Source organism: Eptesicus fuscus, chromosome 3 (genome assembly GCF_027574615.1).
Source record: "Eptesicus fuscus isolate TK198812 chromosome 3, DD_ASM_mEF_20220401, whole genome shotgun sequence".
Classification (NCBI taxonomy): domain Eukaryota; kingdom Metazoa; phylum Chordata; class Mammalia; order Chiroptera; family Vespertilionidae; genus Eptesicus; species Eptesicus fuscus.
This window is the reverse complement of record NC_072475.1, coordinates 2,577,270-2,593,178: the sequence shown is the minus strand read 5'-3', so window position 1 is coordinate 2,593,178 and position 15,909 is coordinate 2,577,270. Positions and strand designations below refer to the sequence as shown.

Here is a 15,909-nt window from a genome sequence, read left to right as displayed (position 1 = left end):
CGCTCAGGGCCGGTTCAAGCCGAGGTGACGGATCGGACAATCGCCGGTCCCTCTGCTCTGGCTCATTTTTAAAAAATCCTCCTCGGCACAGCTGCCTGCCTCAGAGCGTGGCCTCCGTTCCGCTGCTTCCTCGTCTTCAATAATGTCTGGGTGGTCTCTGCCCGCTGCCTTCTGTGCACACAGGAGTGCACACTGGAAATTAGCTAATGGAGGGCATTTCTTTTCAGGGGTTTTGTTTAATTTTGTTAAGTAGTGTCTTCGGTTTCCTCTCTACCTTTCAAGAAGAGGTGGCCGCCACAGGCGCGGCGTATTCACTCCGAGGAAGGCAGCAAAGCTCGCTCTGCATTGTGGAGAACGGGTTTAAGAGACAGCGTTTTCCTAAGCAGGTCCGACGCCATCGTACCCAACGTCCCACTCTGACCTAACCGCTGTCTGACTGAGAAAGACACAAGGATGGTTCCCCACTTTCCGTGCCAGGGCCTTATTATAAAGACGCGCTTACCCCCAGAACGTCCCTTACGTGACACCATTCACGTCGTCTGAGTCCGTAGCCGCTGCGATGCAGATCCTGGGGTTCTCGTGAACCTCCGTGTCATTATGTAGTGGGCTGACACGCCCGTGGTGGCTGACTCTCGGCGCTGTTTTTTCATTGCGCACGACAGCACGAACTCTTAGAGCGTCTGTGCAGGACGACAACCCCGGGACCTCCCGAGAAAGCAGGGGCGGGAGGGTCTCAGCCCGTTGCTTCCTAGAAATAGGAAATGTTCGCATCTGCAGGCAGCAGGGTCCACGGGAAAGGGCGGTCTGGTCTGAGCGCCTGGAGACACTCTGAGACCAACCCCGGGCGATTCATTATGGCATCGATCCACACGGATAGTCCAGCAATTCCTTCACCGACAACTCTGTATCTGGCTCTGGACCATTAAGTAGACTTTCCCCGTCCAAGACAGATGGGTGATGCAGCACCCAAGATTTATCTCAAGCTTTCACATTCTCTTTCTAGAGAGTTCTGCTGTATTCGGGGGAAATTTCTCTGCAATCTGGTAGGGGATCACAAATAGGAATTTGTTCTTTTATTTCTGGGAGGCAGGGGGCAGCATCAATTTGAGGTACCAACAGTTATACGAATGAAGAGCCTTATAACTGCTTATTCTAAAGACAAACTACTTCAGCTATGTGTCATTAACACCCATGAATTTCTTAAATCACTGGGATTGTATCCTACAATACATAGTGACCCCTCACAAGTGTGTTGACATGAACACAGCCATCGGTGCCCAGGCTGACTGTGCACGCCTTCGGTGCTTGTGGGGATGACGCGTGGGGGACACGTGTGCCCCCTCGTGTCTCTCTGGCCTCGGTTTCATGTGAACCTTGGACCAGAACCACGAAGCGTCGCTCTTTGGTCTCCCCGGGGTTATGTCCTCGGAGCACCTGGGACCCACTCCCGACCTTCGGCAGAAGCTGCCTCGCTGAATGGAGCTACGACTGCGCTTTAACTGGCAGATGGCTGGCAGATTGATATATTGATGGGTTTCTGAAAAATCGATGTCACCTTCCAAAATCAGCCTATTGATAGGAATTGCTATTTGAGGATGAGTATCATTTAACCCCTTGGCAATTCTGCTTTGAAATCATGACTGATTGACATGAACCTCTGGTTCTCATCAATCCGGGCTGTGTGTATGAAGGCCGCAGGAAGCCAGCTTTGCCGGAAAGGGAAGGGAGGCGAGATGCTTCGGTGAAATCCTCTCTGAGCTCGAGGAGACCCGCGCGCTGTGCAGAGGCCGGGCCCTCGGGGCTGGCGACCCCGACGTGGCCTCGGCCAGTGCCTGGGTTGGCTTGTGGCTCCTCCGTGGCCGTGACCGGCATGGGTGGTGTTGACAGCGGTTAGTTGGCCTTTGCAGTCCAGTTGTCGCTGTGCGTGTCCTCCTGCCTCTGAGTCGGTCCGGTGATGCTGTGAGCTCTGCTTCGGGTCGGCTCAGAGGGAACCTAGGAGCCCAGAGGGCGTGTGGCTCAGTGGCCATCGCCGTCGGCGGGTGGAACACAGAGCCCGGCGCTGGTAGCGTGGCCCAACATTGCTCTTCGGGGTGAGCTGTCCCGAGCGGTCACGCTAGGGCTGCCGGTCCATCGCAGTACCCGCCAGCGGCGGCGACTCCTGAGGACCTGGGTGTGGCGATATGGACTAGCAACGTGCTGTAAATATAAAATGCACGTGGGATGTCGAAGACGTACGTTAAAAAAAAGAACGTAAAATACCTGGATAATTTCATATTGATCCCCTGCGCAAATGGGCATGTTCGGGATATATTGGGTTAAACTGATGGAAATACCTGATTAGAGTGAATTTCACTCGTTTCTCTTTACTGTTTTCATGTGGCTACTGGCAACTTACAATGGACGCCCGGGGCGCGCATCACACTTCCGCGGCCAGCGCTGCTCTAGGCGAGGGGGAGGGCCCGCCCGGCCGCGGCCCGTGGACACCCAGCGGGTGCGCGTGGCGCTGGGAGCCGCTCCGCCAGGGCCCAGCCGCTCACGCCTGGCACTGCATGGGCCGACTGCGTGGCCGGCCGCTCGCTGGGTCCCAGCCCCCGGGGTTAGGACGGGAGGTCGTGGGGGTCCAATTCAGGGTTGGCCTGCGACACCTGGTTTCTGTTCCAACACCTACGGTCCAGGCAATTCAGGCTCCTCTGGTGGAGGCCGAATGAGGGTGGGGAAAGGGGCCCGGAGCTTTACACCCAGGACTGCCGCTCACATAGGAACTGGGGGGCGCTGGTTCCTTCACCTCCTCCTTCCTCACCACACCCCTCGGCACGGCCCAATAGCTCTGCCTCCTTCCTCACCACACCCCTCGGCACAGCCCAATAGCTCTGCCTCCTTCCTCACCACACCCCTCGGCACGGCCCAATAGCTCTGCCTCCTTCCTCACCACACCCCTCAGCATAGCCGAACAGCTCTGCCTCCTTCCGCACCACACCCCTCGGCAGAGCCCAATAGCTCTGCCTCCTTCCTCACCACACCCCTCGACACAGCCCAATAGCTCTGCCTCCTTCCTCACCACACCCCTCGGCACGGCCGGATAGCTCTGCCGTACGGGAGCGTTTAGGGCCATGCAGGGGCGTGGGGACCAGGAGAAAGAATGGATGCAGTTGGTCCAGGAGAGGAAATTTCAGCCAGGGCGGGGGATCTGACCCCTCCAAGATGGGGACGGGAGTAACCCTCAGTCCTGCGGGGCTGTGCTGAGAGCTGGACCTGCATTCGGGTGCAGGGAAAAGCTCAGATCTGACCGGATCTGCCGACCGAGGGCAGGCGATAACCTGTGCGCAGGGAACCCTGGGAGGCTGTGAGGGCGTGAGCCAGCGCGGTGGCGGTAGGGATGGGAAGGGCAATGGATTGTCACAGAGGAAGACACCGAAGAACGGACTTGGCAGCAGGTCGGATGAGGTCACAGGTGAACCCAGGATCCGAGTCTGAGAGCTGGGAGGATCGTGGGGAGGGCAAGCTGGTTGGGACGGCGGCCGACGAGGTGGATGGTCAGTGAAATGCAGGGACGAATGTTAACTTCCTCACGTGTCTTCCCTCTGAAACACGCACCCCACATCGCAGTGCTGGGCTGTCCTCCCTGCAACGGCTCCCCTCCCTCCCTCCCTGCAGCACCTCCCTCGCATCCCTACATCCCACCCACCTCCCCCCTCCGCTCCTCGGACCCTCTGCCGGAAAAGGTTCCCCCGGCTCCCGGCAGGCAGCGCTGCTCAGTCCTCACCCTCACGGCCTTTGAGACAGGCCTTCCCTCTCACAGCTCCCACCGGCCTTTGGTGTTGAAGGCCCTACTTCCCTCCTGACCACCCTTCAATGTTGGGGATCTGAGGTGGCCAGCGCTCTCCTGGCCACGGACACACGCCCTAGACACCCTGTGTGAGGGCCTCAGCCACACCAGGCCTCGGCCCTGACCTCCTGCCTGTCCCACTCGCACCCACCGCTCTGCTCCGTGAACCCAGCCGAGGCCTGGGGTCCTCTCCACACCCGTCCTCTCCGGGTCTTCGCTGCCGCTGACGGCACCCGGGCCACCAGGCGGGTACTCACCGCTCTCCTTCACCTCCCCCTCCCACCTGCTGTTCCCACCTGAAGAGATGCTGATGATGCTAGTCTGACCCCTGCGGGCACTCTGGCCCCTCCGACTCACCCACCCACCGCCGGGAGATTCCCTTTCCGAAGGTGGGAGTTAGGTCAGGCCCCAGAGTTCACGGCTCTGGTGGAACCCATTGCCCTCCTACGGGTGTCCACGCTTCTTCCGGCTGTGTCAGCTGCACGCGGCCTGTGGGCGTTCAGGTCTGCCAGCATTGCGTCCTCTGTGAGCCGCCACGCCCCGCCTGTCCCAAACCCACTCTCCCACTATCCCAGCCCTGGCGTGTGATGTGTCACCAGTTCATGACTTTCTCATGCTGATCCTCGTGCCTGGATTCCTTCTCCTCCAGCTCCCCCCGCCTCCCTAGACCCTTCCTGCAACCCTCCCAACATCTGGTAGAAACCTACCAACCTCCAGCCGTCAATCAAACGTCACCTCGACTAGGAAGGCTGTCCTTCCTGAGCCCCCCGGCGGTGCCCTCCCTCTTCCTTCCGTGTCTCCTTCCACCACCTCCCCGGACCCTGCATGTGCCCAGCAGCAGCCTGACACTCCCTGTTCTCCTGTACTGGTCCTTGGTTACCCAGGAGCCTAGCGCCCTGCCTGGCACACAGGGAGCATCAGAGGGATGCTGACGGGAGGAAATTAAACACTTCCTATCGGGAACGTCCTCAGGTGCCACGTGGAAAAAGTGGAAGCAGGAGGGGAAGAGGAATCCATTTGGTATTTATTATGAATTCAGAGCCTCTACGCAATGGACCTTGACTCGCTCCTCAAACTCTGTGGGTTGCCAAGAGTAACTTCAGGATAGGACTCCTGAGGACTTGAGATTTGCACGGGGAAGAATTTCAGGAATATTCTCCAGTGGAGACCAGGGGATCAGAGTTTCACTTCTCAGAACTCTGCAAAGGACACCCATAGGGACACATAGTTGTGGTCAGAAAAAAATATAGCTCATCATGCATGCAGACCCATATGTGGATAGTGTGTGTATGTGTGTGCATGTGTACGTGGGCGTGTGTGGGCACATGTGTATGCACATATGTGTGTGTGTGCATAGAGATCAAGAGTGAAGCGAGCTTGTCAAGTTTCCTAACCTCTCCAAGTAGGAGGTTCCTAGTCTGTAAATGGGGATGGACATGGTATTGCTGTGAGGATTAAAGCAGGCGAGGGACACAAACGCACTGGCCATGGCCTGGAATATTAGTGCATTGAAGGAGGGAGGGAGGGAGGGAGGGAGGAGGGTGGGAGGGAGAAAAGGAGGGAGGGAGGGAAGGGGAGGGGGAGGGAAGGAAAGAGGGGGAGGGAGGGAGGGAGGGAGGGAGGAAGGAGGGAGGGAGGAGGGAGGAAGGAGGGAGGGAGAAAAGGAGGGAGAGAGGGAGGAAGGGAGGAATTTAGGTCTCTGCAGGACCAGCCACCACACGCAGCGCCCAGTCACCAGCACACAGACCTCTCCCATCTCATAGTTCAGGTTCCAGCACCTTCACCCCCTGCACCTGCTCCTTGGCCACGTCCCTTCCAATCTGCTCAGGGGCGGCTTCACTTGGGGACACCGCCCCCCCCCGGCCCCCCCTCCCCCCAACAGCTAGGGGCCCAGGGCAGACCAAGCACGCTGTCTGAATCTGCTCCCTGCTGCCTTGGTGTTTGGGGTCAAGAAGAAAACCCTGGCCTTTCTCTCAGAGCCACGGAAACATGAGGCGCCCGAGGAACCCCTTTTCCTCGCTCCCCCTGCTTCCCAGCCTGGGACATGGAGAGGCATCCAGGGTCCATTCCCCCCCCCGCCCGGCCCACCGCTCCCGCCGCCCCCGGGAACGTCCAGGCGGTCGGTCTGCTGGTCTCTCTGCCACACGCTCAGCGCCTGGCCAGTCTGACTGGCGCGGACCTGCCCGGAGCCCCCCGTGCACACCCGCTGGCTGCCTGGGGGCACCGTCCCCTCTGCCCCCCCCCCCCCCGTCCACCATCAGGGCCAACGCTCTGCCGCCGATGCTGTGCGTTTCAAACGCCTTTACGGAGCCGGTTCAGGCACACGCACGCCGCGGCCTCGCGTCCAGGCGCCTCGCTGAGATGGCCACGTTCAGTCCTTTCATCTCTCCTCGTGGGGCGGCCCGTCAGAACCCTTCATTATTTTGGCTGCTTTTTTTTTACTTTGGCAAAAATAGGAGACCAAGGAGCTGCAGATCTTGTTCTCCTGCCTACTTAAGCGGCGTCTGGAAACTGAAATAATGACCTCCTTTCTCGGGTTTAAGGGTTCTTAAAGCTACAGGAGACTAATACTGCGGGGTGAGCGCTTTAGGCCTGCCGCGTGCGAGGTGCTCCGATCGAAGGCCTCGAGGCCAAAATGCTGACCATTCTCGCCACGGAGAGCGGGCAGCATAGCTTCGCCCTCAGAGCACCGTGTGGGTGTCACCCCGGGACAGAGGACCCGCTTTCTGGCTGTCCTCCCCGCCGCGCCGTGCCCGCGAGGGGCTCCGTGGGGCAGTGTCCTGGGCGCTGTGTTCAGTAATAATCGGTATCACCTGTTATGTTAAGAATGTGGGGTTCTGACACAAATGACCCGCCCTCCTCGCCAAGGGAGAGAGGGGAAGCCAGCAGGAAGGAAGGAACATTGCAGAGTCCTGTCCTGGGGAGCCACGCTCAGCACGGGGGGCTAGCCCCCAGCCTGGGTCTCCCCTCAGGTGTATCCCCGCGGCTTCCTCCCACCACTTTCAGAAAGGTGTGTTTTTACTTCTTGCACCGAAGCCTCTGCCGGATGACGGGGGTCTAAATGCTTTTGCGTAACTTCGCGCTGCGTGCCGAGCCGGTCCTGCACCCTCCCTGCGGGCCTGCGACGTTCGTTACATAAACCTCGGTGCCTGCGTGAGCGGGTCAGTGTGAGCAGCAGGAGAACACGGGTCTCAGGCCCGGGAAGCCCTGTGCATCTGTAACCGCTCGCTTTCCATTTGCTGATTCACTGTTTTCATCTCTCTCTGTGTCAGCGTGCCATAAAAATCTCCAGTGCTAAGACGTGTAGGAGGCAATTCGCTAGCAAAAAAAGAATAAAAAAGTAGAGGGGGGTTTAGCTTTTAGACGCGCCTTGACTGCAAGTAGAATGAAATTCATCAGCTATCGGTCAGCGCGGTGTTGGCTGTCAGTAGAGTCGTACAATTACTTTTCCTCTCTGTTCTTTCAGAATTTGTACACGGAATGAATCCATCTAGAGACTTTCACGGTATGTTAGATTCCCCATTATATTTTTATAAAATATGCATTCATATATATATGCATATATATGCATATGTATGATTTTTTTATCTATGTAGCCTATACGTGATGCATGCTATAAATTAACCAAATAACTAAGGCCTTTTTTTTTTTGCTGATTCAAAAATACTTAAAAGCTGTTCTCTACATTGTAAACGTCAAACCCAATAAAACGTCCCCGTGAAACCTTAAATGACACCCTCAGCGCAGCAGCTCTGCCCGCAGGCGCGCTCCCCGGGGTAAGGGACTCTGCGTGACTCTCCGTGACTCTGGAGAAGGAGTTTACTGCCTTTGTTAGGGGAGCGGCAACGCGTCACTTTTATGGGGGCAGAATTCCCCTCGCTCTGCAGAAGACGGCTCTGAAAGGCTCTCAGGCCTGCCACCTGTGAGCCGCACAACGGAGGCATGACGTGAAAGTGAAGCAGTCACAGTCCACCACGGCACCCCGCGGAGACAGGCCTGGGGGGGTGCAGTGGGAGGAGGAAGGAATTCCACTTCAGAAGGGAACGCTCCGCAAAGCCCCTCCAGAGGAAACGCCGTCCCATTCAATTCCCCGGGAACTGCTGGCCGACGGCAGGCTGTCCGCACACCGTCCGAAGTCCCTCTCCCGGAGGTCCCCTCCCTGGGCCACGGGTACCAACTGCAGCAACGGGGTCAGAACTGCTAGCAAAAAGCACAGCCTCTGAATTTTACTTTCCCTTAAACGGCACTGAAAATAGAAATAACTCCCTCAGGAAGATTCCATTTTTAGGAATGTAATTTTAGAAAGATTTTGCTCACCGGGGGAATTTTGCGTTTAAGAGAATGCTGAAGATTCTAATCCCAACTTTCTGCATATTTTATTTTTGACTGGGTTTTGAAAAGGAAAAAAAAGAGTAGAATATTTAGATATTTTCTGAGACCACCTATAGTGACTTATTTACCTAAAGTTGAAGAAGAAAAAACGGCCCTGTTCTCCAGGGAAATTGTTATTTTTCCTTTCAACTAACTAAATACTACGTTTAAAATTCACCAGGAAAACTGACATTCCATTGCAATGATGAGCCTTTTTGAAATTTCCGCCAGGGAGCCAAGCCTGGCACACAGCATCTGCCCAACAGCCTTTGTTCCACTTCCAATGGTGGCAAAGGTGTGAGGGGCACCCCAGGGGGGCGCGGGGCGGGACTGGCCACCTCCGCCTCCCTTCTCCCCAGAGGCAGGGGAGGCAAGTCCATCTCCCCCTGACCGGAGCCTCCTGGGAGGAAGGAGTGCATTCCGCGCAGGGACTTTACAGCTCTGAGGGGTGCGGGGTCCCCCTGAGCCGAGTCCCCTGCTGCCTGCTTTCCACTCACTTGGGTGCCTGGCTGAGGAAGGCGCAGCGGGGGTTGGTTTCGGTTTGCAGGTGTGGGAACCCCAAGTGCCGGCCAGACTGGGAACAAACCAGCAGGACTTTGCTCGCTGTCACCGTCCTCCTCGGCGGGGAACTCGGCGCGCTGGTCGGGATGCTCAGCGGAGCGTCTTGAAAGGCCGCAGGGGAGCACCTATCGCGGAGCCTCTCTCCCGGCTGAGCTGCGAACTTGACTCCCGCCGGGAGGCCTGGGCGTGGGGGAGGGGGGAGCCCCGCCCCAGCCCGGGAGGAGCCCCCTCTGACCTTCCTGAGGCGCGGGTACCCCAATCTGCGCTCTCCCCTCCGTCTGAGCCCACGTTTGCCTCTGCCGCACCCTGAGCCGCCCCGCGCCCCACCCCTGGGATGTAGCGGGAGGCCCAGGAGCGCCCGGCGGCTCCTGGCCAATGCACGCGCCTGGACAGCAGGCTTCTCACTCCCGCAGTCGCTCCAGGGCGGGCAGCGGTCGGTCCGGTCGGTCGGTCGGTCTCCGGGCAGGGCCTGCGCAGTGTTTGGAATCACTTGGCTCACGAAGAGGGTGGGCGCTTGGGGAAAGGGGGGGCTTATACATGAAGTGGGGGTGCTTAAAAAACACGTGCGTTTTCTCTCTCAGACCCCAGGCCATCCAAGCGCGGCGGAGGCTGGCCGGCCCCGACTTTCCGGGGGAGCAAGGGGCGGCCGGCCCCGGAAAAGCGCGGGAGGCAGGGGGTTTCTGGGGACCCCCCCCCCCGCGCACGGACGGCCTGGGGCGGGCCGACCGCCGTGTCCCGGTAAAGGGGTTTGGGGAAGCAGGAGGGACCCCGTGCCCCCAGGTTCCCGCGCCATCAGCTCCGCGGCGGGGCAGCGGGGGCGGGACGCGGCCGCCCAGGCTAGCTGCCTCGGCCGCTTCCGGTCGATCCCCCCGAACCGAAGTTCTTACAGGAGCGACCCGAGGCCGCAGGAGGGCCGCGGAACCCGCGCCTTCGGGGCGTTCCCGGGTGCAGGGCGGCCGTCCGGCGCCCGCGGCGGCGAGCGAGGGCCGCTGCTGCCCCCTGGCGTCCGTGCGGCCCGCGGCGTGGCGTCTCCTCCAGCCGCTCCGCCGGGGCGCCTCGCCGGTCCTGGGACCCGGGCAGCAGCGTGGGCACCCTCCGTGGCCCTCGCCTCCGACAGGCAGGCCCGCTGGCAGAGCCTGATGGGAGTGCGGGGCGGCAGCCCCCCAACCGCGCATCTGCTGGGGGGGGGGGCGGGAAGGGGTCGAAGGGCGGGGCCCGCGGGGGGCGGGGGCGGGGCCCCCATCTCCAGGGAGTTGAAGTGGAGGGCTCCGAGGGGCAGGTGGGGACGGGCTCCGTGTAAGCGCCCTACCGGGAGGTGAGGGACCCCCGCAGGGGAGGGAGGGACCCTCAGTGCCCGGGACCAGGCACCGCACCGGGGCGGGTCCCCCTAAACTACGCACACGTGCCCGCGGCGCCGGGCCCAGCGGGAAGGTCCCGCCCGCGCGCCACGCTGGGGTGGGTTCGGCACCCGGGCCGCGCGCGCAGGGGCGGGGAGAGGAGCCGGGCCGTTTCCGGGGAGCCGTGGGTGGGTGTGGGGCTCCGGCGACCCCGGCCCCGCGAGAGGCTTTAGCGCCGCCCGCCGGGCAGCCGCGCTCCGAGGACGGGGAGCAAGCCCAGCGGCGCCGGCAACTTTCCTTCCCGTCGCAAGTTCCCGGGGTCCTTTCGGGCGGGGAACCCCTTGGCTCCCCGCTGAGCACACGCCGCCGGAGCCGGGCGCGCGGGTAATGAAGCCGCAGCCCAGCCGCGGCGAAAACGCCAATCACAGAAAACCAGCCGAGGGCGGACGCTGGACACAGGCCCAGGTGCTGGAGACCGAGGGCACGCGGGCTTCCCCCAAAGAACCAGTCCCGCTCCGCGCCGCGGCCAGCCCGGCCCCCGGCCCGCCCGTCCCCTCGGGGTCCGGTCGCACCCGCTCCGGGGCAGCGGAGGCTCGGGTGTGGCCGCCCGCGCAGGAGCCCGGGCCGCTCTCGGATCCGGGGAGCCTCGCGGCGGCCGCGGAGGCCGCTGTCTCTCCGGGGTGCGCGGGGCGTCTCCCTCCCGCCGGTCTCCAGGCTGGGCCGCTCTGTGTGCAGCTCGCGGCCCGAGTCCTCCCGGCCGGCGGGCCTCCGCTTCCTCCGCCCACCTCCTCGGTCCCCGGGCCGCGGCCGCCAGCCGCGCCGCTGCGCACCGAAGGCCCGGGGCCCCAGGCCGCGCGCACCAGTGCGTGTGCGCACAGCCGCGGGGCCGCAGTCTGCGGCGGGGCGGGGCGGGGCCTCGGGGAGCGTGGGAGCCTGTGCGTGCGTGTGTGCAGGGATGCGGGTGCGTGGGGAGCGCGGGCGGCCGCCGACTCCCCGCCCCGGCGGCGTACAGTAGCGCGCGGCGGCGGCGGCGGCGGGGGCGCGCGGGCCAATTCCAGGAGCCCTGGGCGGAGAGCCGCGCCCGCGCTGATACCGGAAAGGCCTGTGATTGGCCCGCGGCCGCCCCTATGCAAACGAGCTGAGGGAATGGAATTCCTCGGGCCGGGCTTACAGTAAAAGCACGTTCATTTCCAGGCACTCTCATTCATAGAGCCAGCGGGCGCGGCGGGACGGGACGGGCGCCCCGCGGCCGGACCCAGCAGGGCAGCACGCCGCCCGGCCCTGCGCCGGCGGGCACCCACTCCCTGGCTCCTGGGGACGCGAGAAGAAAGTCAACCTCCGCGGCTTCTCCTTGACCTGCGCCGGAGCTTCGATTTTTATTCTTTTTTTCCTTTCGTTCTTACTTTTGAATGAACTGGCTTCTTGGCTGGATGGTTCAACTTCTTCCCCGGCTGTGAAGTCCCCGGGTTGTGTTCCTCTGACTGCTGCAGGAGGAAGTGCGCTGTGTGGCGCGGCGAGGCGAGCCGCGAAGCTGCCGGTGCTGGGCAGTGTGCGTGGGAGTGTGTGCGGGGGTGACTCGAGTGGCCCCGTCCGTTTGGATCTGCGCGGCGGCGCCCCCGCCTCCGGAGGCCCGCTCCACCTGCTGCGGTTACACGGCGGTTGTGGGGACTGCGGGGCCCCGGCGGTTCACAGGCCGGCGCTGGGGCGACACTGGAGGAGGATCCGCTCGCCGCTGCCCGCTGGGGCTGACTCACCGCGCCCGGGTAGACGGCGGCTGGCTCCGCCGTGCCAAACCACGGGATCGGCCACAAACTTAACCAACACCCCCAAACCCGAGGTCTCAGATGCGGAGAGCTGTTCCCTGAGTGTCCTCAACGTGGACTTTTTTTTTTTCTTTTTGTAAGATCAGCTTTTCTTGGAAAAGCTGAATTTTCGGAACTGAGCTTTCTGCCAGAACTTACTGAGAGACCGTGACAAGTATTTCTACCCGGCCCTTCTCCAACTACTGAAGCTGATGTTCAAGGCTACTTAAAAAAATCGGCAGCGAACATTAATGGATTTCTGTTGTGTTTAAATTCTCTACAGATTGTCTTGTAAATATTTTATGAAGTAGATCATATGTATATATATTTATATGTGTGTATATATATATATGCACATACATTAGTAGCGCGACCTTTGCAAGTCGCAGTTCTAGCTTTGGAGGACCGAGGCCAGTTTTGCATGATAAAAGCGGCGATGTTTGTGGAAGACGACCCTGTATTTTCTGTTATGCGGGGACTTTAGACAAAACTCACCTGGGAAAACGGACAGGCGGTTAACTACTGGAACTCCAAACGGCGCGGGTGCCGGTTCTTTTTCTCTCCGCAGACGTGTTTTGGGGAGTGTTTGGGGATTTTGCCTCCCGAAACTTTGGTGACAGCCAAAGACTGAGCTTAAATTCTCAAAGCGAGACGCGGCCGAAGACAGCCCCCCTCGGCATTTGGCTTGGGATTCCGGTCGCCCACTTTTAAAGCACTCAGCGGCCGGATGCTGAGAGCCCTGCCCGGGGCTGAGGCCCGTCGGCAAAGCTAGAACTCGCCCCTCCCGGACAGTTAGGAACTGAAGTCAGCCCCCCGCCCCCAGCCCCTGCGGCAGCCCAGGCCCCCGAACTTGTATGTGGGTCTCCCGGGAGCTGCTGGCTGAAGATCCGCGCCCCCGTCGCCCTCGGCCAGGAGCTGTGTGCAGGGTCCTAACTCAGTCGGCTTGTTGTGATGCGTATCCCCGTAGATGCCAGCACGAGCCGCCGCTTCACGCCGCCGTCCACCGCGCTGAGCCCGGGCAAGATGAGCGAGGCGCTGCCGCTGGGCGCCCCGGACGCCGGCGCCACCCTGGCCGGCAAGCTGAGGAGCGGCGACCGCAGCATGGTGGAGGTGCTGGCCGACCACCCGGGCGAGCTGGTGCGCACCGACAGCCCCAACTTCCTCTGCTCCGTGCTGCCCACGCACTGGCGCTGCAACAAGACCCTGCCCATCGCCTTCAAGGTATGCGGCCTGGAGCGGGCGGTGGGAGCACGGGCGGGCGGAGGCCGGCAGAGGCCGAGGCCACCCGGGAGGCCGGCAACCAGGCGGGCCGGTCCGGCCTCCAGTGCCGGGGGATGCTGCGTTGCCGTGGCGACCCTCCAAGGGACCGCCTCGGCCCACCCGGGCCGCCTCTGGGGAGGGCTGCAAAAATCAGGAAGCCCCCGCAGACATTCACCCGAGGGCGGTGGGACCTCCCTAGCGGGTCTTGAGCTTTGATACAAAGTAGCAAAAGTCAGAACCCGGCTTTGATGCAAAGTAGCAAAAGTCAGAACCCGGCTTTGATACAAAGTAGCAAAAGTCAGAACCCGGCCGGCCTGGGGGAGGCTGGTTGCTCCCGGGCTTCCCTCCCCACCGCTGGCTTACCACCCAAACCCTTCTGCCGGTTTTCCACGGAGCGAGGAGAAATGGGATGCTTTCAGACCCTCCGGTCCCCGCAGACACGCTGACAAGGAGACCTGTCAGGGCTCCCCACCCCCGCTTTCACATCCCGGTAGCAATTAGCATGTCCCAAGTCCACCCGGGCAGCTAAGTTTGCGAAAAGTTTTTGAAGTTTTTGCAAGCCTGCAGCCGGCTCCTGCCGGAAGCCTCGAGGAGCGAATCCAGTTTCTTTTCCTGGAACCGTCCCGAGCCTTATCGCGGGCTCACCTAGCTTAAGCCCAGCCCCGGGCAGCGGAAGGCAGTCGGGCTGCATTTGGGAATCGGGCTGCGTTTGGGAATCGGCCTCTAATCCGCCCGCCCGTGTTCCTCTGCGCGGACCCGGCGCCTCCAGCTGAGCGGCCCAGCCCCAGCTCGTGCCCTTGCTCCCAGCTGCTTTGAAAAACCTTGGCCTCCAGTGGGGATGTATAAACAGCCCCGGAGTTTTTAAACAACCCCTCCACCGCTCTGGCAGCCGCAGCCGGAATTTAATTTCGGCCTTGGGGATTCTGTTCTTCTGTCTTGGGTGGGTCTAAGCAGGGTCAGCTTTTTAGTGCAATGGGTCTAATCACTTCCTGTTCATTTTTAAGGGCGAAGGCAGGCAGGTGAGAAAAAAAAAAGCTGTAAAAAACGGCCACTTTTTTTTTAATCTGATTAAATAAGTGTCCCCTTTAAGGGGAGATCAGTTTACTATAAGCTTTTCATGGTTCCAGGGCCTGGCGGGAGCTTGATCTAGTTACAAGGAAGAGTGCTCACTCTTTTCCAAAGTGCTGTCGGAGTTCTTTATTTGGAAGCGTTATGCACCTTCCAGACTTCGATTATGATTTCTAAAGCAAAACAAAACGTCCCGTGGGCTGTGCCCCGAGCTTTGCCTCCTGTCCTCTGTCTCCTGAAGGAGAGAGTTTCCCGGGGGCCTGGGCCGGCCTGGCCTCTTCCCCCGGCCCCCTCCCTTTATGCAGATTTGCTCAGGAGCCCATTCCCCTGTTAAATCGCCTAATCCCTTTCCATCCAGAGCCTCCTCCCAGAGAGGACCCAGTCCCCTTGTGAGAGGGACCTGACACCCGGGCCCTGGGTCACCCTCAGATGAGAGCAGAGGACGGAGCCAGGCCAGCAAGCAGCCTTGGGCACTTACACCCCGGCGCCCCACACGAGGGGTCCGTGGCTTCCTTTGGGGTCACTTCTGAGTCTCCCTGCTCTGCTGGGACCCCCACACCCAGAACTGGGTGATGAACGGAGAATCGGCGGGCCTCGGAGCCGTGTCGTTTCTCAACGTGGACGTATTCATTTCCTTCTGAAAGAAGGGAAATGCAGATAGATTGCTTTATGAGCCCTCAGGGGGGGGGGGGGTGTTTTTCGTGTGTGTGTGTGTGTGTGTGTGTGTGTGTGTTTGTTTAGCAGAAATCTTAATAAGCAGAGAGGCTTCCTTTTGAAAATGACTTTTGACTGCTCTTCTTTTCATCCCGTTGGCTGTACTGAGTGAGGGCTGGTGGGCGACTAAACGATCAAGGTCCGGAGCTCTGGAAAAAAGTCCCCCTGTGTCCCCAGAGCGTCTGGGGGCAAGGACAGCAGGGAGGTCAGGCCCCTGGGGAATATCTGTCATCACGGCCCTCCCCACAGGCGAGGCCCCTTCCCGAGGGAAGCCTGCTCAGCCCAGAGCTGGAGGAGTGAGGGCGTCTCAGGAGGGAGCAGGGCCGAGGCCAGGGGCGAAAGCCGGCTCACCCCACACGCCACGGCGCCGGGGGTGCACGGTCCCTGCCCCACGCCGCACCACCCACCACCCACCTCCCAGGCCGCTTCCACGGGAACCATTCCTGTACGGTTTGGGTTGGGAATAAGCCCCAGACAATCCCTCTAAGAAGTTAATCAGGAGAGAATTACGGTGTCCCCGTAATGAGGAGGAGAGATGGGAACCGGTGAGCCAGTCTGGTGAGACTGAGGAAGAGCGGCGAAGGCATTCTTCCAGAGCCTTCTGAAGCCCTCGGCTTTAACCTTCGAAACTAAAGGGAGATTAGAGTGATGAGTCTCCCTTAAAACAGGTGAGAATCATCCCGACTGCTTATCTGGGACCCCACCATGTGCCCCCTTCTCCCAGGGAGCCCCTCCCTTGTGTAGGGTCGGAGCGATGAGTCCCTGACTACTGAGGAACCCTCGCCTTTGCTAGTCAGTCACCCCTGCGCACAGAGCCGCTCGGAAGGCGCGGGCTGTTGTGTACGAGGGCAACGCTACGGTCTGTCCAGGCCCCGCGGCGCCGCGGCCGGAGGCACAGCGCAGACACGCCTTCCCGAGTGCAGAGGCCGTGGGTGCTGATGGCATATTCTTTCCGTAAGAGAGAAACCGG

At 60.7% G+C, this 15,909-nt stretch overlaps 1 protein-coding gene across 2 annotated transcripts in view; it reads left to right on the top strand.

Moving 5' to 3' along the window:
• The window catches only part of RUNX1 (RUNX family transcription factor 1), a 188,925-nt gene that overhangs the window by 91,068 nt on the left and 81,948 nt on the right, over nucleotides 1–15,909 (top strand). Inside the window, exons 3-4 of one of the 2 annotated variants that reach the window (XM_054713516.1) lie at nucleotides 7,293–7,331; nucleotides 12,865–13,118. In XM_054713516.1, the coding sequence (XP_054569491.1) occupies nucleotides 7,293–7,331; nucleotides 12,865–13,118 (293 nt within the window). The remainder of the gene's footprint in view (nucleotides 1–7,292; nucleotides 7,332–12,864; nucleotides 13,119–15,909) is intronic. The other variant, XM_054713517.1, reaches the window with a different exon arrangement.